General features: G+C 50.4%; 2 protein-coding genes across 4 annotated transcripts in view; one reads left to right on the forward strand and one right to left on the reverse strand.

Moving 5' to 3' along the window:
• The first annotated feature begins 326 nt into the window (after positions 1-326).
• On the forward strand, positions 327-15,070 carry TMEM240 (transmembrane protein 240). 3 transcript variants are annotated; one of them, XM_058039234.1, is made up of 4 exons: positions 327-424; positions 1,612-1,718; positions 9,689-9,897; positions 12,944-15,070. In XM_058039234.1, exons 2-4 carry the CDS (start codon positions 1,627-1,629, stop codon positions 13,090-13,092), a joined length of 450 nt encoding a protein of 149 aa, XP_057895217.1. In that variant the 5' UTR covers positions 327-424; positions 1,612-1,626; the 3' UTR covers positions 13,093-15,070. The 3 variants fall into 3 exon arrangements, with proteins under 3 accessions (XP_057895217.1, XP_057895216.1, XP_057895215.1); XM_058039233.1 differs by lacking the exon at positions 327-424 and adding an exon at positions 1,180-1,331; XM_058039232.1 differs by lacking the exon at positions 327-424 and having other exon boundaries at positions 1,442-1,718.
• Positions 15,071-16,133: 1,063 nt separating this feature from the next.
• The window catches only part of LOC131092520 (ATPase family AAA domain-containing protein 3), a 30,695-nt gene continuing 22,320 nt past the window's right edge, over positions 16,134-24,508 (reverse strand). Inside the window, exon 16 of the mRNA XM_058039231.1 lies at positions 16,134-18,110. Coding sequence (XP_057895214.1) covers positions 17,931-18,110 — 180 coding nt within the window. The 3' untranslated portion in view covers positions 16,134-17,930. The remainder of the gene's footprint in view (positions 18,111-24,508) is intronic.

The following is a 24,508-nucleotide window of genomic DNA, read 5'->3' on the forward strand; positions in this document are numbered from 1 at the left end:
AGCGATCCCCATTCCGTGCCCGCGATCCCCGCTCGGTGCCCGCGATCTGTGCTCGGTGCCCCCGATCTGTGCTCGGTGCCCGCGATCTGTGCTCGGTGCCCGCGCTCGGTGCGGGTGGAGGAGGCTCCTGGGGCAGCGCGGGGGAACGCGGGGCTCACACCCCCGGCCCGCCCCGCTCCGAGCGCGGACCCCCGGGCGGAGAGAGCCCGGGGAGGGGTCCCGGAGGGGCAAAGGGGGCCGGGGCCGACCCCGGGCGGAGGAAGGGCGGGGTGAGGATGGCGTGTGGCTCTGGAAACGCGGCCAAGCGCCGCTGCCGGGGCTCGGCGTGCGGCTGCGGGGCGGGGGGAGCCCCGCAGGGCCGGCCCGCAGAGCTGGAGCCGCCGCTCGCCATGAGCCGCTCCCGGAGCAGCGCCTCCCCACGTAGGTAAATGCCCGGGGTGGGGAGGGGGCGGCCGGCGCTGCCTTGGGCGCATCTTCCCCCTCGCTGCATCCCGCATCCCTCCCTGCATCCCGCATCCCTCCCCCGAGCGGGGCCGGCCCGGGGGCTGCCCGCGGGGACAGCGCAGCCCCGAGCCGGGAGGGCTTGTGGGGCTGATTTTTTTTGGTTATTTTTTGGGGGTGAGGTGGTGAGGGTGGGCGCGGTGATTTGGGGGCTGGGGTATTTTATTTTATTTTATTTTTTTATCGCCGATTTTTATTTAGCAGCGCTCGGCAGCGGGGATGATTTTGGGGAGGGTCGGCGGGGAGGATGCGATGAGGCTCCCCCGGAGTGGGTGATTTTTTTGCAGCCTGCCTCCTCCTCCCCCAGCCTCTCCCCCCCACCCCGGCTTTGGCTGCCTCGCTTCCCAGTTGCTGCATGAAGGCTGTGCTTGCACCGGCGTGTGCCCGCTCCCGGAGCCGCGCACCCGCCGCCACCGCGGCCGGGGGGAGCCCGGGGCCGGAATTATTATTATTATTATTTTTATCTTTAATTTTTTTAAAAAATATTTTTATTTTTTTTTAATTTTTTTTTTTTTTTTTACCTATCACACCCACCTTCAGAATTATAAAAACATAAGGCGGGCAGGGCGCGGGAGCCCGCGGCGTCCCCGGCACGGGGGAGCGCTCGGTGCGCGGTGTGCGCGGGGGGCTCCGCGCCGCCCCGCCGCCCCCCGCCGCACCGCAGCGTGCGGGCAGCGAGCGCGATGCGCCCCGCGCTCGGCGCTGCGGAATAGCGCGGCCGCCGCTCCGCGGGCTGCGGGCGCACGGACCCCACCGCTGGCCGTTCCCTCTTGATGTCCATGAATGCAAACACCATGATTTTCATGATCCTGGGCGCCTCTATCGTTATGGTAAGAGATTTTTTGCTTATTTCCCCTCCCCATCCGTGGTGTGTCTCCCCCCCCCCAACCTCTTCCTCCTCCTCTCCATCAGCACCGCCGCCCCCCCGCCTCCTCTCCACCTTCCCCCCGCGCTGTCCCCGAGCCCGAGCACCTCCGTGTGTGTCCGTGTGTCCCTCCACACGCACATCTTCTCCCGATGGCTGCTTCGGTGCCCGGCAATCGAACTGGAGTGGATGTTTTACCCCAGCGCCCAGCGCTGACCCCGTGCCTCGCTTGTGGGCTCTTACAGGCAATAGCTTGCTTGATGGACATGAACGCCTTGCTGGACAGATTCCACAATTACATCCTACCGCACCTCCGAGGGGAGGACCGAGTTTGTCACTGCAACTGTGGAAGGTGAGTTCTGCCTGCAGAGCATCCCCCGTGCCCGCCCTGCCCACCTGGGGACGAGGTGACGGGGACACGGTGGCAGCTGTGCCACCATTTCTGCATCCTGGCCGTGCCTCACCTTCCCCAGCGGCTCCTGCATGAGCAGGGTGAGGAGGGGGTGCTGTTTGTTGTTGTTTTTTAAATTCGTTTTGCTTTTTTCTGGAAGAAGAGTTTTCCGTGGGCTCTGAGTGCGTTTTCCTTTGTGTACAGGAATTTGGGAGCCCTGGGGGGAGTGAGAAACTTTGATTTAAGCGTTTGTCATTGTGGCTTTTGTGGTTCCCCAGCCTGCTTGTGGTCTGGGTGTTGCAGCTGGTGCTGGTTTTGTGGCTCAGAAATGGAATTGGGGCTTGGCCCTGTCCAGGCTGGGATGTGGACAGCTAGGACAGTCACTTGGTGGCTTTGCAATCAATCTTTGGTCGGATTTTCATCCCTTGTGGCTTTTCCTGCTGGACACAGCACACTGAGGAGGCCGGGCTGTGCTTCAGGAGTGCTGCCTCTGCTGTGCACAACTTTATGTCTGGACAAACACCTTCCTCATCCTCCCAAACAGCATCTCTGGGCCTTATCCATCCCTGGAGTGCTTGGCTTGGAACTGGGATCTGCCTGCTCTGAGGCTGCTCAGGCCCAGGGATGAACAGAATTATAAAAATATAAATACTGGGGAGGTGAATTTTGTCCTTCTCTGTGGGACTGTTCCTGGTGCTGCTCTGGACTCTGCTCAGACCCAGGGCTGAGCAAAATTATAAAAAAATATATATGGGAGGTGAATTTTGGCCTTCTGTGCAGGACTGTTCCTGGTGCTGCTCTGGACTGTGTTCAGGCCCAGAATTATAAAATATAAATACTGGGGAGGTGAATTCCACCCTGCTCTGTGGGACTGCTCTGAATTTTTCCCTTCTCTGTGGGACTGTTCCTCATGCTCCTCTGGACTCTGTTCAGGCCCAGGACTGAACAGAATTATAAAAATATACATACTGGGGAGGTGAATTTTGTCCTGCTCTGTGGCACTGCTCCTCACGCTGCTCTGGAGTCTGTTCAGGCCCAGGGATGAACAGAATTATAAAAAAATAGATATGGGAAGGTGAATTCCACCCTGTTCTATGGAACTGCTCTTGGTGCTGTTCTGGACTCTGCTCAGGCCCAGAATTATAAAAAAAATATATATATGAGGAGGTGAATTTTGACCTTCTCTGTAGGACTGGTTGTAGTTCCTGGTGGTGCTCTGGAGTCTGTTGAGGCCCAGGACTGAACAGAATTATAAATATATATATAACGGGGAGTTGAATTTTGTTCTGTTCTGAGGGACTGCTTCTCACGCTGCTCTGGACTCTGCTCAGGCCCAGAATGATAAAAATATAAATACTGGGGAGGTGAATTTTGCCCTTTTCTGTGGGACTGTTTCTAGTGCTGCTCTGGACTCTGTTCAGGCCCAGGGCTGAACAGAATTATAAAATATAAATAATGGGGAGGTGAAGTTTGGCCTTCTCTGAGGGACTGCTCCTGGTGCTGCTCTGGGCCCTGTTGAGGCCCAGGGCTGAACAGAATTATAAATATATATAATGGGGAGGTGAAATTCCCCCCTGTTCTGTAGGACTGCTCCTCACGCTGCTCTGGACTCTGTTCAGGCCCAGAATTACAAAAATATAACGATGGGGAGGTGAATTTTGCCCTGTTCTGTGGGATTGTTCCTCATGCTGCTCTGGACTCCCCTCAGGCCCAGGAGCAGGCCTGGCATGTGGCAGCGCCCTCAGCTCCTGGGCCTCCTCCTCGCAAGGCAAATTTCAATAGCAAAACACTTCCAGAGTGTCTGCCCCTTGGTTTTGGCAAGGATTTGCTTTTTCTGAGCTTTTTTTTTTTTGTTTTTTTCTTGATTTTTTCCCTAGTTTTGAGAGTTTTCCTCTGCTCCTCCCAGCAGTTTTTCTGTGACTGGTCCCAGCTCATTTCAGTGCTGGTGGAAGGCGCTGCTGGGATGTTTGGGGTGGCTGAGCAGTGCCAGGGCTCTCTGAGTGTCCCCAGGGCTGGGGAGGTGCCAGGGTCACCCTCTGAGCCCCCTCTGTGCCTGCAGAGCTGCTCCTGGAGCAGATAAACCAGCCCTGGCACTGCCCACAACCAGCACGGGCTCATTTCCTGGAGAGGGCACAAAAACACTCCCAAACTGCTGAGATTGGGCGGGAGAGGAGGCAAAAATCAAAGTTTATCCTTTGCCTCAGGTGTGTGGGAGCAGCTGCCAGGAGAGGCAGCTCAGGAGGCTCTGAGAGCTGGCTGGGAGCTGCTCCTCCCTGAGCAGGAAATACCAAACCCTTCTCTGGGCTTTGCCACTACTTTTTCCTGCCCTGCTGTCCCCCTGGAGATCCCAAACCCTTCTCTGGGCTTTGCCACCTCGAGCTGAGCTTTTTCCTGCCTTGTTGCCCCCCTGGCAGCACCAGGAGATCCCAAATCCTCCCTGGGCTCTGCCACCCTGTCCTGAGCTTTTTCCTGCCCTGATGCCCCCCAGGAGATCCCAAACCCTGTCTGGGCTGTGCCACCTCATCCTGAGCCTTGTCCTGCCCTGCTGCCCCCTTGGCAGGGTTTGGAGCCCTCTGGTTTCCAGGCTGTGCCCTCTGCTCTCTGCCCAGGAGCCCTGAGCCCAGCCCTGGGCCAGGAGCAGCTCCCCAGGCTGGGCTGGATGAAGGAAAAGAAACTGAATTTGCCAAAAAACAGGGGGAGTCCTGGCAGGAGGAGGGAGCTGCAGCTCGGTGTGGGGCAGGAGGGGATGGGGAACATCAGGAAATGTGGCAGAAATGGGAGGGAAGGATGGATTGGGATGGGTGGATGGATGGAGATGGATGTGCTGGGCTGAGCTGCTGCAACTCATGATGTCCCTGTGCCCCAGCCTGGGTCACAGTGCCAGGCAGAGCCAATAACTCAGGCAGAAATGTTTGCCCTGCCCTCCCATCCTCTCCTCTCCTTCCCCAGGGTGCCGGGGAGGGCCCAGTGTGGGTGGAACAGGCTGGGTGTGGGCCCAGGCCCTGGCAGTGCCCCGGGAGGGGCTGGGGCTGTGTGCCAGCTGTGCCAGGGACTGGGAGGGCATCCCCAGCTGGGGAAACTCTGCTGAGCCCTGCCCTGGGTGCGTTCTCAGCCTGGATCCCCAATCTCCTGGCACCGGGATGGCCCTGCCAGGGCCCAGCTCCCCTTTGGGAGTCCCCTGTCCCTGTGCCCAGGATTTGCTGTTGGTCCCTGGGGTTCTGTGCCCAGGCTGTGCCCACGGCCTGGGGGCTCTGGGCTCACCCAGGGACATTCCCTGGCCCAGCAGGATGGGCACAGGAAAGGCTGTACATGATTTATTTTATTTATTTTTGCAGTGTTTTTAAGCATTGGGTGACAGGATGGGCACAAGGGGCGCTGAACATTATTTTTGCAGTGTTTTTAAGAGGCCTAAGGTTTGCTCTCAGTTCATGCCAGGAGGGATTTTTGGGAGGTGTTTTTGAGGTCTGTGGGAGCCAGGAGGGAGCTGTGGAGTTTTGGTGTTCACAGGGGTCCCAGGATGAGGGGAGAGATGAGAATCTGACTCCATGTTTCAGAAGGCTGATTTATTATTTTATATATTTATATTTTATTATATGTTATATATCCATATATTAAATATTTATGTGCTTATATAAATATATAATCAAATATAAATATATAAATAGTAAATAAGTTTATTTTAATATAATATATACAATAAATATAATATGATATATTATATTCATGATATATATTATATTAAAAGAAAATGATCTATTAAAACTATACTAAAGGAATAGAAGAAAGGATTTCATCAGAAGGCTTAAAAGGATGATAATAAAATCTTGTGACTGACCAGAGTCTGATACAGCTGACTGTGATTGGCCATTAATTAGAAACAACCACATGAGACCAATCAAAGCTGCATCTGTTGCATCCCACAGCAGCAGATAATTATTGTTTTTCTTTTCCTCTGAGGCCTCTCAGCTCCTCAGGAGAAAAAATATCCTGACAAAAAGGATTGTTCAGAAAATATCCTGGTGGCACTGTGGCACCTGTGCTTTACTGTGTGTTTGATGGGGAGGTTAACACAGCTGCAGGATTCTAAATTAGCAATTTAAATGATAACCCTAAAATGACAACCCTAACCCTAAACTTACTCCAATAATACGAACAAATCTACAATAGGATGGCACAACTTTATCAAAGATCCCATTTGCAGTTGGTGACCACCCAAAGATTATGGGTGGTGATTTGCATTTTGTTTTATTCTTTGCAGGATTTTGGTGATTTCTTTTGTATCTTTGAGCAGAGCTGGCCTGGGGAAGCTGGGGCTGCCTGCAGCTGCCCAGGCTGCCCTGGGGCCCAAATTTGTGGATTTTTGGGGTGGTTTGGAACTCTATTTGCAGTTTTTTGGGGTGGTTTGAGCCTCTGTTTGCAGCCTGAGCGAGCCTGGGCTGGGCAGCCTCTGGTCCCTGCTGAGCTGGGTGTTCCCCTGGGCTTTGAGAGGTGACAAATGTGTCCCCTGAGCAGGTGAGGTGTCCCCTGAGCAGGTGAGGTGTCACCTGAGCAGGTGAGGTGTCACCACCAGTCTGGGCTGGGTCTTCCCCTCCAGAGCAGCAGGAAAAGGAGGGCAGAGCTGGCAGTGCCCCCCAGGACATGGGGGAGCCCCCAGGGCTGGGAATGGGGAGCTGGGCTGGGCTGGGCTGGGGGGACAGGACAGAGCCAGGGGTGGCACCTGGACATGGCTGGGGGTGACAGGGACACCTCCTGAGGCACATCTGGCTCAGGAAGGGGTGGCATCGAGGGGTGACAGCCACAGGTGGCATCCAGGGGTGACAGCCACAGGTGACAGCCATGCTCCCTGCAGGGATGTGGCTGCTGGAGCTGATCCCTGGGGCAGCTTGGCACTGTCCATGCCAGCGTTTGGAGGCTCCAGGCTCTCCCAAATCCCTGTGCCATGCTCTCCAATCCCTGTGCCATGCTTTCCAAACCCCAGGCTGTCCCAACCCCTGTGCCAGCCTCTCCAAAATCCCTGTGCCAGGCTGTGCCAACCCTGTGCCATGCTCTCCAAACCTCAGGCTCTCCCAGATCCCTGTGCCAGGCTCCCAGCCCCGTTCCGGGCCCCGTGCCCGTGCTGGGAGCGGCTCGGAGCGGCCCCGGGCTCGGGGGATCTCTGCTCGCCCAGCCCCGCCCGGATCAGCCCCGAACCCGGCCGGGATGTGGCAGCTGCGGCGGCGGGAGCTGCGCCGTGATGTCACTGTCACTGTCACCTGCCGGGGGAGCGGGGCTGAGCCCGAGCAGCGGCGCCTCCCCGTCCCTGTCGCTGTCACTGTGCCTGTCCTCATCCCTGTGGCTGTCCCTGTCCCCATCCTTGTCCCCATCCGTGTCCCTGTCCCTGCCCCTGTCGCTGTCCCCATCTCTATCCCTGTCCCCCATTGCCTTTCCCATCCCTGTCTCTGTGTTCCTATCCCGGTCCCCATCCTTGTCCCCGTTGCTGTCCCCATCACTGTCCTCCTCATCCCTGTCCCCGTCCCCCTCCCTGTCTCTGTCTCCATCCCTGTCCCCCATTCTTGTTGCTGTCCCTGTCCTCATCCTGATCCTTGTCCCCCGTCCCTGTCCCCCATCACTGTCCCCATCCCTGTTCCCTGTCCCTCTTCCCATTCCTGTCTCTCTCCTTATCCGTGTTGCCATCCTTGTCCCTGTCCCCATCGCTGTCCCCATCCTCATCACTGTCCCCATTTTTATCCCTGTCCCTCTCCCCCATGCCCCCATCGCTGTCCCTGTCCCCTCCCCATCCCTGTCCTTGTCCCCATCGCTGTCCCCATCGCTGTCCCCTCCCTGGCGCTGTCCCCGTGTCCCAGCCCCGCTGTCTCTCCGTGCTGTGGCTGCAGCAGCAGCAGCAGCGCTGGTGGCGCTCACCCAAGGTCACCGCAGGGGACAATAGCGCTGGGGACAGAGCCCGAGCCTCCCGTGTGGCACAGCCGGGCCTGGGGACACCGGGCGGACACACGGACCGTCTGTCTGTCTGTCTTGTGTCTGTCTGTCACCCGAGCCGGAGAGCAGAGCAGAGCCAGCTGGGCTGGGATTCCTGTCCCTGGGATTTCTGTCCCTCAGTTTCTGTTCCTTTAATTTCTGTCCCCTGTGGAAGTTCCAGCACATCCAGAGTGGGCACAGCTGGGGATATTTTGGGGTCCCCCCAAGGTGGGCACAGCTGAGGACAGGAGGTGGCACAGCGTGACCTGGCAGCAGCTGGAGCTGCCCAGGAATTGCCCTCAGGAATTGTTTGGTTTCTCCTTCTCTTGTAAATAATCACAAGGAGAGCCCAGGGCACGAGTGGCACCTCTGTCACGGGGATTTGGGGACATGGGACATGTGTGTGCAGGGATTTGGGGACATGGGACATGTGTGTGCAGGGATTTGGGGACATGGGACGTGTGTGTGCAGGGATCTGGGGACATGGGACATGTGTGTGCAGGGTTTGGGGACATGGGACATGTGTGTGCAGGGATTTGGGGACATGGGACGTGTGTGTGCAGGGGTTTGGGGACATGGGACATGTGTGTGCAGGGTTTGGGGACAGTGGCACACGGGAGGTGCTTGCCTGTGCCCATGGCACCCCTCCCGTTCCTTTCGGGGTCCCCTCTCCCCCCTGCAGCCCCTGCCCGGATTTCCCTGTGCCCGAGGAGGGACAATCCCAGTTCCCAACGGGGCAGCACCGGGAGCAGAGCTGCCACCCCTGTCCCTCCCCTTTCCTGGTGACAATGGGGCTGGTGCCACCCTGGAGCCGGTGCCAGCCCCGTGCCAGCCCCCTGAGGGCACGGCAGGGATCGGGGCTGTTTTGGGAAGGTTCTTGGAGTGCAGCTTTGTTTGTGTCAATATTTGGACGTTTCTCAGGCGTGATTATGGAGCAACCTGAGCCTCATGAATATTCAGAGGCATCAGGGACTGCCTCGCTCTGCTCTGTGTGCCAGGGACACAGGGATGGGCACTGGGGACACCGGGCATGGCTGGCACTGCCCGAACTGGGGGCACTGGGGGTGCCAGGGCTGTGCTGGTGGAGCTGGACATCACCTGGATGGGTGTGTGGTCACTGCTGGGCAGGGACAGTGCCACCTGTGCCCACCTGAGCAGGGACAGAGCCACTTGTGCCCATACTGGTATCATCTCCCCATACTTTAAAGGATTTAGACCCTGAGTTTAGGATGAAATATGGCTTGAGGTTTCCATATTTATTTCTTGCTTGTTTTCTTGCGTTTTGGGTTGGTTTTTTGTTTTCTTTTTTTTTTGTTTGTTTGGTTTTTTGTTTTGTTTGGTTTTTTTTGTTGTTTTTTTGTTCGGTTGGTTTTTATCTAATTCAAAATGTATATCACATAATAACATTATAGCAATATAATAATAACAACAATAACAATATAATAATAACATATCCAATAAGGATAAAAGGCTTAGGCTCAGGGATTTTTATGCTTTCCCTCCTTTTTTCATGCTTTCTTCTGCTGGCAGCAGCACAGAGAGCCAGGCCAGCCCTTCTGCTGCTGGGGATGGTGGGATAAAAACCAAAATAAGAGTTTTTTCCCCTTTTAAACCTGATTTATGGCCAGGCACCTGGTGCACTACTTGTGCTTTCCCTTTTTTTTGTGCTTTCTCCTTTTTAATGCTTTCCTCTGCTGGCAGCAGCACAGAGAGCCAGGGCAGCCCTTCTGCTGCTGGGGACAGTGGGAGAAACTGGAAGAAAAACCCAAATAAGAGTTTTCACCGATTTTTGCCCATTTTTGCCTGGTTTTGCCCAGGCACCACATGCACTACATCATCCTGTACATTGTGCTTCCCCTCCTTTTCATGCTTTCCTCTCTTCTGGCATAAAGAGCCAGGGCAGCCCTTCTGCTGGGATAAAAACCAGACTAAGAATTTCCACTGATTTTTGCCGTTTTCCCCCCATTTTTGCCCAGGCACCACGTGCACTACGTGATCCCGTACGACGGGGACCAGTCGGTGGTGGACTCGTCGGAGAATTACTTTGTGACCGACAATGTGACCAAGCAGGAGATCGACCTCATGCTGGGGCTGCTGCTGGGCTTCTGCATCAGCTGGTTCCTGGTGTGGATGGACGGCGTCCTGCACTACGCCGTGCGCGCCTGGCGCGCCAGCCGCCGATACGGTACGGACCCGCTGCCTTCTTCATCCTCATCTTCCTCCTCTTCCTCATCGGCCTCATCACCCTCATCTTCTCATCTTCCTCCTCCTTGTCCTCCTCATTGTCCTTGTCTTCATCATCTTCCTCTTCGACATCATCTTCTCCTCCTCATCCTTGTCTTCGTCACCATCTTCTCATCTTCACTATCTTCATCGTCTTAATCTTCACCATCTTCTCATCTTCATTATCTACCCATCTTCATTATCTTCTCATCTTCCTCCTCCTTGTCCTCATCTTCATCATCTTCCTCTTGCTCATCATCTTCTCATCCTCATCCTCGTCTTCTTCACCATCTTCTCATCTTCACTATCTTCATCATCTTAATCTTCACCATCTTCTCATCTTCATCCTCCCCTCATCTTCCTCCTCATCTTCTTCTCCTCTTCTTCCTCATCTTCCTCATCATCTTCTCATCTTCATAATCATCTTTGTCATCTTCCTCATCTTCATCTTTTTCATCATCTTCTCATCTTCATCTTCTCTTACTCATCATCTTCACCATCTTCATCATCTTCTCATCTTCATCAGCTTCATCATCTTTCTCATCTTCATCATCCTCCTCCTCATCATCATCTCCTCCTCATCTTCCTCATCCTCCTCCTCATCTTCCTCATCCTCCTCATCTTCCTCATCATCGTCTCATCTTCCTCATCATCGTCTCATCTTCTTCATCATCGTCTCATCTTCTTCATCTTCTCCTCTTCCTTCTCTCCTTCCTCATCCTCCTCCTCACCTTCTCCTCTTCCTCCTCCTCCTCTTCTCCTTTTCCTCCTCCATTATTTCCGTTATTTCCGTTATTCCCATTTCCATCCCTTCCCACCCCTCACCCCTGGCCAGATGTGGAGATGTTTTTATTCACTTGTGCCACCAAAACCCTTGGGCACAGTTTGGTTTGGAGCAGTAAAATCCTGAATTAACCCCGGGAAGGCCCAGCAGAGCCCTCAGAGCCTCCTCTGCCCCGTTCCCCCTCAGCCCGTGGGTTTTCATATTTGAAAGAGATAAAAATGACAGCAAAATGAGGGAATGACTGGAAATTCCCTCCAAAAGTGCCCCAAAATCTCCATTTCTCCAACCCCTGACTGATGGTGCTGCTGAGCCCAGCTCAGGGAAGGAGCAGCAGGAAGATTTATCTGCAGGCCCATAAGAAATTCTAATTAGAAACGTGGAGACTCCTTCTAAAAACTCAGATAAAAATGAAATTAATTTCCCATTAATCTTCCCAAACCCCAGCAGGCTCCAGGAGCCATTTCTGAGCTGGGATTCTGAATTTCCTGGGAGGTTTCAGCCTTTGAGGAGCAATTCAGGGGCTGGGACTCCTGAATTTCATCAGAGATCACAGCAGGGCTGCCAGGAGCTCTCCCTGAGCTGGGATCACCTGCCCCTACTGAAGGGAGGATTTTATTTTTAGTAATTCATTTAGTGGTTTATTTTTAGTAATTATTTGGTATTTTTAATTTTTAGTAATTCATTTCGTATTTATTTTTAGTAATTAATGTAGTAATTTATTTTTAGTAATTATTTCATATGGTTTTATTTTTAGTAATTATTTAGTAGTTTATTTAGCGGTTTATTTTTAGTAATTTAGTAGTAATAATTAGTAGTATATTTTTAGTAATTATTTAGTATTTTTTATTTGTAGGAGTTAATTTCATATTCTATTTTTATTAACTAATTTCATATTTATTTTTAGGAATTAATTTCATATTTTATTTTTAGTAATGATTAAGTATTTTTTATTTTTAGCAATGAATTTCATATTTTATATTTAGTAATGATTTAGTATTTGAAACTAGTATTAATTACTATATTATAAATAGTAAATATTAGGAATTATTAATATAAAATAGTATATAGTATATAAAATATTAATTATTATAAATTACAAATTATTGTAAATATTATTACATAGTATTGCTGTATATTGTATAATATATATTTAATATATATGATATATATTATATTTTATATATAGTATATATAAAATATTGTATTATATATTAGATATTGCATACAACATATAATGTATAATATATAATTATATATAATATTTCATATATATAGTATTATATTTAATACATATATTTAATATATAATATATATGTTATATATTATATAAGGTATTAAATATAAATTATAAATTAGCAATTAGTACAGATAGTATTACAAATTATTACTATAAAATATTATATGGGATAAAATATTACTTATTATAAAATTTCCATTATTATTAATTATATCTAATATACCAAATATTAACTATTATAAATTATTAATTAGTATAAATATTAGAAAATATAAACGTATCCTTTAGTCAAGGTGTAGAATGAATTCTCAAGCTGGAGAATTCCCCCAGGCTGACCCTGGGGGTGCCAGGAGGAGGAGAGGAGAAGCACCAGAGCTGTGCTGGGTGTGCTGGCACGGGGACAGGGAGCTGTGCTGGGGACATGGGGACACAGAGCCCTGGGGACACAGAATCCTGGGGACAAGGAGCTTTGCTGGGGACAGAGCCCTGGTGGGTGACAGAGCCTGACCCTGTTGTCCCCTGCCTTGCAGACAAGGAGCTCTGTGGGGGACACCCAGAGCTTTGGGGACACAGAGCTTTAGGGACACCCATAGCCCTGGTGGGTGACAGAGCCTGACCCTGCTGTCCCCTGCCTTGCAGACAAGGAGCTCTGTGGGGGACACCCAGAGCTTTGGGGACACAGAGCTTGGGGGACACACGCAGAGCCCTGGGGACACAGCCCTGATGACAGAGCCTGACCCTGGTGTCCCCTGTTGCAGTCAAGGAGCTCTGCTGGGTACATCCAGCTTTGGGGACACAGAGCTTTGGGGACACAGCCCTGGGGGCACACCCGTGGCCCTGGCGGGTGACAGAGCCTGACCCTGCTGTACCTCATTGCAGACAAGGAGCTCTGCTGGGGTCACACAGAGCTTTGGGGACACAGCCCTGGGGGCACACCCATGGCCCTGGCGGGTGACAGAGCCTGACCCTGCTGTCCCCTTGTTGCAGACACGCCCTGGTGGTGGCTGCCCAGGCTGTGTAAGCTGAAGGAGCTGCGCAAGCGCCACCCGCGGCAGTACGAGGAGCCCACGGGGAACATGGTGCACATCAAACAGAAGCTCTACCACAACGGGCACCCCAGCCCGCGGCACCTGTGAGGGAACCGCACTCCAGGGACTTCTCTTCCTCACGGGACGGCCCCTGCAGCGCCCCCAGGCCGGCCGGGCACTCGGATTGCCGCCATTTTGCCGCGATTTTGCCGCGATTTTGCCGGGACGGCCCCGGGCGGACGCGCCACCATGCACAACCAGAGCCGGCGCTGGGCGCTCTGCAGCCCAGGCTTTGCACTGTGGTCCACGTTTTATTGTCAGACTGGTGTAAATATGTAAAAAAAAAAAAAAAAGCAGACAAGAACAACAAAAAAGAGATTTGCATTATGATTTCAACCCTCATCTCATTGTCCTGGCTGTCCTGCTCATCCTGCTGGCAGTGGTGGCCGAGGGGATGGAGGTGGGACAGCAGCAAGAAGATGCAAAGTGTCTCCTCCAGGAGCTCCAGCCCCACAACATTTCTTTGTTCCTTTGGCTGCTCTGAGCCTCCCACGGCTACAAAGGGCCTGGCTGGTCACAGGTTTGGATGGGGGAAGGCACAGTGTCCCCTTCTTGGGGTTTTTGGGGTTTTATTTTGCTTTGGTTCTCAGGTTTGGATGGGGGAAGGCACAGTGTCCCCTTTTTTGGGTTTTTGGGTTTTTTTTTTGCTTTGGTTCTCAGGTTTGGATGGGGGAAGGCACAGTGTCTCCTTTTGGGGTTCTTGGGGTTCTTTTGCTTTGGTTCACGTTCTGGAATTGCTGTGGGGGAAGGAAGGGCTGGGAATGGGTCAGGGCTTTGTGTTTGCATTGCTGCCCTCTGAACCTGCCTTGAGCACCCCTTTAGTGGTGGCACCTTTAGAGGTGGCACCTTTGGTGGTGCTTTTGGAAGTGTCACCTTTGGTGGCGGGAAAAAAGGAGCTGCTCTGCCCCTCTTCCTGCAGGGTGACCCTGGTTAAAACACCCCAAAAACCCCAAAACCCCAGAGGGCAGCAAGAGGGGGCCCTGAGCAGCCTCTTCTTGTAGGGTGAGCCTGGTTAAAACACCCTAAAAACCTGGATAGAGCACCCCAAAACCCCAAAACCCCAGAGAGCAACAAGAGGGGGTCCTGAGAATGGTGAGCCTGGTGAAAACACCCCAAAAACCTGGTTAAATCACCCCTAAGGCCTGATTCAAACACCCCAAAACCCCAAAGAGCAGCAAGAGGGGTCCCTGAGCAGCCTCGTTCCTGCTGCACCCCTTTCTTATGGGGCTGGGCTTTGGGGACACACAGACACCCAGACCAAAACCCCAAATCCACAGACACCCTGACCAAACTCCTCCCCAAATGTCCCCAGAGTTGAACCCAAACGTGAGGAAGCTCCAAAGTGGTTTTGTGGGGCTGCTCCTGGGTGGGTTTTGAGGTCTGATCTTTTGGGATCAGGGCTCTGAGGGAAGTGTCCTCACCCCAAACCCTCCTGTAGGGCCAGCAGGAGCTGGGGGCTTTGGGGGGTTTTATCCTGTCCTGGGGTTTGTGAGCAGGGATTCCAGAGGGAAATGCCATCCCCAGGATCTGAGAACCCTCAGTATTTCCCTCAATATTTCCCCCCCTTTAATCTTTTTGTATCCAGTGGGGTGGTGCAGAAAAAGGGGAAAAACCCAGGAGTAAAGGATGCTGAGAAAAATCTCATTTTTTTTTCCCATGGATTCCATGACATTTTCAGTGGCCTCCTGCTGTTTGGTGGCAGCAAAAGGGACACCCCAACTCCTGCTCTTCCTCCCTGCTTCACTTTCTGTGTTTTGGGGTCATTTTGAAATTTCCTATGCCCATTTCTGTTAATTACAAGCCCAAATATTCCCATTTTTCTGCCATCCCCACTTTTGCTATTCCCTAGTGCCTCTTGTCTTGGAGCCCCAGGTTTTTTCTGGACCTCAATAATTGCCTGGTCCTTATTTGCGTCTGTCTGTCTGTCTGTCATTCCTGGCTGTCATGTCCAAAATTCCTTAGGATCTAAGGAATGACTTTTCCTTGAGCAGTTATCAACAAGTGGGGACAGCACTTTGGAGGGGAGGAGAAAATTCCATTGGGATAAGGAGAAAACATTGAGCCCCTGGGACTGGTTATGTAAAAAAAAAAAGGGGAGAAAAAAGCACTTTAAATCAAATTTTCCACTGATTAAACTCAGACTGAATGTAAAGCCTGGCTCTAGCAGCTGAGCTTGGTTGAAATATTAGAAATTAAGCAGAAATATTAAAAATTAGTCAGGGGGAAATGGTGAAGTGATGGCTTACACTGTTAGGGTTGATCTGGCTGATCCGTGGCAAAATTCCATAAAAATTTGAGGATCTGGAAGGGGGGGGGGAGGAAATTTTCTATATAATAAAAATGGTCCTGATGTATAAAAGGAGATTTGAAAAAAATATGGTGAGAGGGAAGGAGAGAGGGAAACAGGAGAGGAAGGAGAGGAGAGGAAGACGAGGAAGAAGAGGAGAGGGAAGCAGAGAAGGAAGGAGAGGAAGCAGAGGAAGAAGAGGAGAGGAGAAGAAGAGGAGAGGGAAGCAGAGAAGGAAGGAGAGAGGAGAGGAAGCAAAGGTGAGGAAGAAAATGAGAGGAAGAGGAGAGGGAAGCAGAGAGGGAAGTAGAGGAGAGGAAGAAGAGAAGGAGAGGAAAAAGAGAAGGAATCAAAGGAGAGGAAGGAGAGGAAAAAGAGGAAAGGGAAGGAGAGGAGAGAAGGGAGAGGAAGAAGAGGAGATGAAGTAAAGGAGAGGAAGAGGAGGAGAAGGCAGAGAGGGAAGCAGAGGAAAAGGAAGGAGAGGAAAAAGAGAGAGAAGCAGAGGAGATGAAGTAAAACAGATGAAGCAGAGGAGAGGAAGAAGAGGAAAAGGAAGCAGAGGAGAGGGCAGATGTGGCAGAGCTGGGCTGAGGGGCCCTGCTGTGTGTCCGTGTGTCCTGAGCTCTGTCTGTGTCACTCTGTGCCCTGCATGGACCTGTCCCCCCTCTGGCACCCCCATTTCTGCTCCCCAGGGGCTCCCAGCCCCTCCTGGCACTCCCTGCTCTCCCCTGGGCAGGATTTTCACTCCTGGAGCACCAGCACAGAGCCTGCAGTGCTGCCTGCCCTCATTTCCATCCTTATGTTTCCTTTTTTTCCTTTTTCCTGCACCCCAAGCACTCCTGCATGCATCAGGCAGGGAGAGGCACAGCCCAGACTGCACCAGAGAGACCCAACTCTGCTCTGGGTCCATCACAGAACCATCCCTACTGTGGTTGAAAAGCAATAATGGCTAAATTTTATTTTTATTTTTATGAAATACAACTTGCACAGGCAGATTTCAGCCAGGGCTGTGCTGAAGGAGCAGCTGAAGGTGCAGAGAGCTTGGGCTGGGGGAGGCAATAGAAAAAAGCACACTGTGATTTATTTTGGGTCAACAAGTGAGTGTATTTCAGCCATTCCTTCCCTTCCAAGATGTTTGTACCATAGAGAACCAGTTCAGCTCCTGGAACCAAGCCCATCCTTTGCTGTTTGTCAGTAAAATAGTTTTTTGCATGTTTTGCATCTGAGTGGTTTTTATTTCCCCAACCCTCTGAAGTCAGTAATTCCCTCTGGGAGCAGCAATTCCCCAGATTTTGGGTAGGGAGGAGATGCAAAAAGGCTGGGAAGGTGTGGGGAGAGCCCTGAGGAAGGAATGGGGGATTCCCTCACATTTTGGGACATTTTTGGCTTCTACTGGCTGGGAGAACAGGGAAGCTCTGAGATCCAAAACTGATTTTAAAGGAAAACATTTCACTGATTTTAAAGGAAAAAAACCCCTGATTTTAAAGGAAAATATTTCAATACTGTTCAATTCTGGGTGCCTGCAGAGAGGAGCCTGAGCCTCTCAAGCCCAATGCCTGGAAGGGCAGGAAAAGCAGGAAAAGCAGAAGAATCTCAGGAAAAGTGCCAGGGACAGCTCAGCATGGCCAAAGGGGGGCTGGTGGCAGCTCCTGTGTGAGCAGAGCTCAGCAAGGGCACAGATTTAGGTCAGGCCAACGTGCTGGGGCTGTGTAGCTACACAAGAGGCCTCAGAGCAGAGCAGAGAGTTCAGATCCAGTTCAAACACAGAGAAAAAAAAATCAGGAGGTTTTCTAACCTGTCTCTCACATGCACAGAAGAACAAATGTCATCTCATCAAGACAGGCTCGTGTTCAGGCCCTGACAATGCCACATTCTCCCAGCTGGTGCAGAAATGCAGCAGAAAATTTGTGTGGCAAGAGCAGTGGGAGCAAACAAACAAACTCATCTCTCTCTTCAGGCCATGCTGCATCTGTGTGCCCCAAAGTCAGCTCTCCATGGAGAAAACTGATTTACTTGGGGGAAAAATATATGGGACTGCTCTCAGATCACTTTTGGTAAACAGTGAATCCCCCCCAAATCCACTTTTCTAAGAAAAATTTACTCTGAAGGGCAGTTCAAGTGAGCAAAAGAAGTGATTTACTTGGGGGAAAAATATGTGGCGCTGCTCTTAGATCACCTGTGTTAAACAGTGAATTCTCCCAAATATATTTTTACTCTGAAGGGCAACTCAAGTGAGGAAGGAGCTGTGTCATGGGCAGGATTTGGGGATAAAAGGGTGAGAAATGGCTGTGCTGGAGAACAAACCCTACAGATTTAAATGTATGGGAGGTCAGGCTTGGACAATCCCTGGGCTCCCACAGGTGCAGAAACACCTCAGAAGGATTTGGGGTCAGGCCACAGACACCAGCACAGCCAGTGGTGATTCACCAAGGGTTCCTTTAATAAATCCAGTTATTTCTTCCTTTTGAACCCACTTTGCCTTTCTGCTTTTGCACTGGAGGCCCAGGGCAGCCCCTCCCCGGCACCACGGGCTGCTCTCCACGGCCGCCCCACCAAACCCCACCTTGTTCTCTGCGCTCAGGTGAATCCTGCAGGCTCCTCACACCGGTGTCCCTTGGTGGAAGGGCAGCAGGGGGTTCCTGGCAGTCTCTCTGTTTGCTTCTGCACCTTCTGTCTGCAGCCACTCCATCTTCTGCCGGTGCTGCCGCACGGCGTCGGCCACGCGCGCGTCCATCATGGCCTCGGTCAGCACGCCGTCCTCTGAGGCGTAGGCCGCGGCCTGTGGGGACAGGGACACCTCAGACACCTCAGGGATGGCCTGTGCCACCAGCAGGGACAGCTCAGGCTGAGGCCTGTGGGGACAGGGACACCTCAGACACCTCAGACATGGCCTGTGCCACCAGCAGGGACAGCTCAGGCTGCGGCCTGCAGGGACAGGGACACCTCAGACACCTCAGGGATGGCCTGTGCCACCAGCAGGGACACTCAGGCTGCGGCCTGAGGGGACAGGGACACCTCAGACACCTCAGACATGGCCTGTGCCACCAGCAGGGACAGCTCAGGCTGCGGCCTGAGGGGACAGGGACACCTCAGACACCTCAGACACCTCAGGGATGGCCTGTGCCACCAGCAGGGACAGCTCAGGCTGTGGCCTGTGGGGACAGGGACACCTCAGACACCTCAGACATGGCCTGTGCCACCAGCAGGGACACTCAGGCTGCGGCCTGAGGGGACAGGGACACCTCAGACACCTCAGACATGGCCTGTGCCACCAGCAGGGACAGCTCAGGCTGTGGCCTGTGGGGACAGGGACACCTCAGACACCTCAGACATGGCCTGTGCCACCAGCAGGGACAGCTCAGGGATGGCCTGTGCCACCAGCAGGGACAGCTCAAGCTGCTGCCTGCCTGCTGTGCCCGTTCCAATGTGAGATTTCACCACAGCGCTCTCGGTCCTTGTGGTGTGCAGGGATGGCCAATGAGCTCTGCCCAATTCTGGATTCCTGGGAATCAAAACCTTGGTTGGAGAAGAAAAACCCAACATTTGGCTTTTTAAAATTCCCTCTCCTGGTCTAGAAGAGCTGCCCATGCGAAGCCTTTTTTTCAGAAGATCCCACACTTGCTTCCTTTAAATTTCTTCTGCTCTAAGAGATGCACTTGCAAAGCCTTGTTTTCAGAAGGAAAGACCCCACACTTGGCTCCTTTAAATTCCCTCTCCTGCTCTAGAAGAGCTGCACATGTGAAACCTTATTTACAGAAGAAAATACCCCACATTAGGCTCCTTTAAATTTCCACCCCTGTCCTAAAGGAGCTGCACATATGAAGCCTTGTTTTGAGAAGGAAAGACCCCACATTTGGCTTTTTTAAATCCCCTCTCCTGCCCTAAAAGAAAAGAGCTGCACATGTGAAGCCTTGTTTTCAGAAGACCCCAACATTTGGCTTTTTAAAATTTTCTCTCCTCTAAAAGAGCTGCACATGTGAAGCCAATAAAGTGAAGAGAGGTGGGTGCAGGAGGGTGATGGAACCACTCCATCCAAAGCTAAATAAAATTGTTTAAACACTTGCACAGCAGAGCAAACAGCAGTGCTGGGGGGGCACATGGGCAACGTGGTGCCTTTAAAATGATGTTTAATGTGCCTCTAAAATGATGTTTAATGTGCCCTACCCTGCTTTCCTCCCTCAGGAACCTCCCCTGCATCACCTCAGTGCTGTGGCAGCTCCCACCTGCACCCAAACCCCAACTCCCCAGGCCAGTTCTGCTTGCAGGGGCAGCACAGTGGTGAGCACAGCTTCTTGGGGCAGCTCCTGCCACCTCTGTCCCCCAAGGGAACACCTGTGGGGCAGCAGAGGGACTGACCCTCATGCAGGGGACACCCAGCACGGCTGGGGCTCAGCCTGGGCTCCCTGAGATGCCAGCACAGCACACAGGGCAGGGATGCTGGTGCTGGATGCTGGTGCTGTCAGCTGCACCCATCTCCACGGTAACAGAGCAGCCCCCGAGCTGCAGAGTTCTAAATCTGGTTCCTCCCTCTGCAAGGGCTCCCGTGAGCAGCTCAGGGAACGAGGGAGCTTGGCTGAAAAGAGATCCCCTGGCTGTACAGGGATCCCTTTCATGCACACAGATCCCTTGGCTGTACAGAGACCCCTTGGATGTACAGGGATCCCTTGGCTGTACAGAGGATTGTACAGGGATCCCTTGGCTGTACACAGATCCCTTGGTTTCACACACAATCCCTTTTATGCACACAGACCCCTTGGCTGCCCAGGGATCCTTTGGCTGCACAGATCCCTGGGATGTACAGGGATTCTCTGGCTGCACACAGATCCCTTTTTAAGCACACAGATCCCTGGGATGTACAAGGATTCCCTGGCTGCACACAGATCCCTTTTTATGCACACAGATCCCTGGGATGTACAGGGATTCCCTGGCTGCACACAGATCCCTTTTTATGCACACAGATCCCTGGGATGTACAAGGATTCCCTGGCTGCACACAGATCCCTTTTTATGCACACAGATCCCTGGGATGTACAGGGATTCCCTGGCTGCACACAGATCCCTTTTTATGCACACAGATCCCTGGGATGTACAAGGATTCCCTGGCTGCACACAGATCCCTTTTTATGCACACAGATCCCTGGGATGTACAGGGATTCTCTGGCTGCACACAGATCCCTTTTCTGCACACAAATCCCTCTGATGCACACAGATCCCCTTGGTTTCACACAAAATCCCTTTCACGCACACAGATCCCTTTTATGCTGACAGATCCCTTGGTTTTACACAAATCCCTTTTATGCACACAGATCCCTTTTATGCACAGAGATCCCCTGGCTCCACACAGATCCCTTTTATGGACACAGATCCCTTGGCTGTACAGAGATTCCTTGGTTGCACAGAGGGTTGTACACGGATCCCTTGGTTTCACACAAATCCCTTTTCTGCACACACATCCCTGGGACGTACAGGGATTCCCTGGCTGCACACAGATCCCTTTTATGCACACAAAGCCCTTGGTTTCACACAGATCCCTTTGATGCACACAGATCCTTTGGTTTTACACAGATCCCTTTTATGCACACAGATCCCTTGGTTTCACACAGATCCCTTTTCTGCTCACAGATCCCTTTGATGCACACAGATCCCTTGGTTTTACACAAATCCCTTTTCTGCTCACAGATCCCTTTGCTTCACACAGATCCCTTTTATCCCACAGGGACTGGGAGCCCTGCAGCTCCCCCAGCCACCCTGCCTGACCCTAAGAACCCCAAACCTCTCCCCCATCCTGGATTTTCAGTGCCAACCCTGCTGTGCCCCGTGCCAGGGAGTTTAACGTGGATTCAGCACTCACTGCAGCGATCCTGAGGCATCACACACAGCCTCCATCCATTATTGATGCTGCAAAACACCAATTCCAGCAAGGAAGGAGCCTGACAGAAAAACAGCACAGGAACCAACTCAGGGGTGACCCTTTTACCCCTCAGGGATGGCCATGGGGCAGCAAACAAAGCCCAGCATGAGCTGCAGCTCTGCCACCACCACAGGGCTGGAGCTGCCTATGGCATCACTGAGGAGATGCAAGGAGAAATAATAATTTCCAGCAACGAGCAAAAGGTTCCTCAGGCTGGTTTGCAGCTCCTCTAACCCCTTTTCCTGCCTTTTTTATGGGGGGAACTGGTTGGGCCACAAAGGGTCTCAGAGCTGGCAGGTGCTGGATTTTCCTGCAAAATCCCTTCCCTGTGCAAACCCTCTGCAATCCTTGCTCCAGGCAGGACTGAGACCTAAAACCAGGAGCAAAGCCTGGCTTTGGGAAGGAGCAGCTCTGTAAATAGATATTTCACTAATTATTATTATTTATTTTCTATTTATTTATTATTTATTTTCTATTTATTTATTCACCAAGGTTCTTGTGCTGCTCTCACTGCCTGAGCAGGATCCTCAGCACCTCTCCTGTCCTCTCTGCAAAAACTGACACTTACAACCAGGAGTAAATCCTGGCACTGGGAAGGAGCAGCTCTGTAAATAGAGAATTCTCCACTTATTATTATTTATTCTCTATTTCTTTATTCATCAAAGCTCTTGTGCTGCTCTCACTGCCTGAGCAGCATCCTCAGTACTGAGACTGCCAAATATTCCCTCAGCACCTCTCCTGTCCTCTCTGCAAAAAGGGAAAACTGCAAAGGTTTTGTTCAGACCTCCCTCACCCCTATGACATTTTTATTTTTTGTAAAATAAAAATTCTTCATAATTTTTTTTTTTTTGCAAAATAAAAATAAAAGCAGGGCTCTCAGTGCAGCCCTGAAACCACTGTAAAGGTTTTGTCCAGACTTCCCTCACCACCTTGACAGCTTTATTTTTTGTAAAATAATGATTCTTTATAAAATTTTATTTGTAAAATAAAAATAAAAACAAGGCTCTCAATGCAGCCCTGGTGGGGTGTTTGGAAATGGAAACAGAGTTTTTTGGGATGGATTTTTGTGCTGCCAGAGTGGAACCTCCTGCAAAGCTGTGCAGTTCATGCTCTGCTGATTTTCTCAATGACTTTCTATTTTTAGAAAGCCTCAGGCCCTCACTGTCAAGAAAGCAAATGGGAGAAGCAGCTGCCCCTTCTGGGAGTAGCTTGCACACACACAAAAATGGTACCAAGCTTCATTTATATTCATACCTCTGCCTCCTGCCTGGGCAAATTTTAACCCATTTTCTGCAGTGCAGCAATTCCTGTTTTATCCCTCCAAGCCAATTAGGAAATAATTGTGTTTGCTGAGGATGGAACAGATGACAAGTCCAGCCTGAATGACCTCATGTTTCATTCCAGCCAAGATTTGTGGTTGATTTGAACCTGGCCAGACTCATCTGGATCATTTAAATCCCATTTATAATGAAAATAGCCTGATGAAATTAAAAAAAAAAAAATCATCCCACACAAAAATACAACAGCTATTTTTAAAATATAAACAAGGGAGTAAAAAAAAAAAGGCATTTATGTCAGTGGCATAAAAGGCAAGGAAATGACAGGAAGCTCCTACGGGGACATAAAACTCCTGGGAATTCTCCTGAAGTGCTGCCAAAACAATTTTCCAAGATTACAGCTTGGAATAGTGAAAGGTTGCTTTTTTGCTTTTAGGTTTTGACATTTTATCTAAAGCACATCAGCAGCTCTGAGTGCAGGGCTGGGAAGAGAATTTTTCCATTTTTCCTGAGGGGAATTTTTGAGGTGAAAATGCACCGAGTCCACGCTGGAGCCACAAAGGACAATGGAAAAGCACAAGGACAAAAGGGAGTGCTCAGACTCCTGCAGGAGAGATTAAAATGGATTTTCAGCACGCACACTCCTGCCTGTGCCAGACAGCAATATTTTTTCCCAGTGCTGGAGGTTACACTCTTGGCTTTTCTGCTTCTTGGTTTTGGATTCTGTTGGTAAATTCAGGCCAGACTGAGACAGCAGTGGGGTAAAACTTTGTGTGAGTGACAGCAAATCCATCCCATGGGGGAGTTAAAGGCCCTGAGAGCTGCAGCTCCTGCTCAGCCTCACTGAGGTGCCTTTTGCCATGGACATATTGTATGAAAAATATGTAAATAGAGAATTTTCATTTTGTTAGGGTCTTTTCTCCTGTGAAGCTGAGAGGCCTCAGAAACGAAATGTAAACAATGATTATCTGCAACAGGTGAATCTTTGGTCTCATGGGTTGTTTTTAATTAATGGCAAGTCACAGTCAGCTGGCTCAGACTCTCTGGTCAGTCACAAGATTTTACTATTTTTCCTTTTCCCAGATCAGGATATTCTGATATAAGATTATTTCCCACCTTTTTCAGAAAACACCTTGAAGTAAAAGGGAATTAAAATACCAAAAATCAGATATATTGACATGAGATATCAGATTATTTCCCACCTTTGACACTCAGCACCTTGAATTAAAAGACCAAAAAGAGATATTGATATGAAATATAAGAAATACAGAGTAATCAGATTATTCTGTAATCAGATTATTTCTCACCTTTTTCAGGCAGCACCTTGAATTAATAGGGAATTACAATACCAAAAATGAGATATTGATATGAGATACAAGAAATACAGAGTAATCAGATTATTCTGTAATCAGATTATTTCTCACCTTTTTCAGGCAGCACCTTGAATTAATAGGGAATTACAATACTATTAATAAAAATAATATATTAAAAATGAGATATTGATATGAAAAATAAGAAATACAGAGTAATCAGATTATTCTGTAATCAGATTACTTCTCACCTTTGGCAGCACCTTGAATTAATAGGGAATTAAAATACCAAAAATCAGATATATTGACATGAGATATCAGATTATTTCCCACCTTTGGCAGCCAGCACCTTAAATTAAAAGGGAATTACAATACCAAAAATCAGATATTGATATGAAATGTAAGAAATACAGAGTAATCAGATTATTCTGTAATCAGATTATTTCCCTCCTTTGGCATTCAGCGCCTTGAATTAAAAGGGAATTAAAATATCAAAAATCAGATATTGATATGAAATGTAAGAAATACAGAGTAATCAGATTATTCTGTCATCAGATTATTTCCCACCTTTTTCAGGCAGCACCTTGAATTAAAAGGGAATTAAAAGCCCAAAAATGAGATATTGATATATTAGAGTGTCTGTGGCACACGAGCTCCCTGCAGCTGCTGCATCCAGCCTG

Source organism: Melospiza georgiana, chromosome 22, assembly GCF_028018845.1.
Source record: "Melospiza georgiana isolate bMelGeo1 chromosome 22, bMelGeo1.pri, whole genome shotgun sequence".
Classification (NCBI taxonomy): Eukaryota; Metazoa; Chordata; class Aves; order Passeriformes; family Passerellidae; genus Melospiza; species Melospiza georgiana.

Excerpts from the sequence above, each read along its gene's own strand:
- TMEM240 (XM_058039232.1), top strand. The coding sequence starts at position 1,519 with ATGGCTGCTTCGGTGCCCGGCAATCGAACTGGAGTGGATGTTTTACCC. Across the intron at positions 1,719-9,688 it reads TGTCACTGCAACTGTGGAAG|GCACCACGTGCACTACGTGA; the intron begins GTGAGTTCTGCC and ends ATTTTTGCCCAG. Across the intron at positions 9,898-12,943 it reads GCGCGCCAGCCGCCGATACG|ACACGCCCTGGTGGTGGCTG; the intron begins GTACGGACCCGC and ends CCCTTGTTGCAG.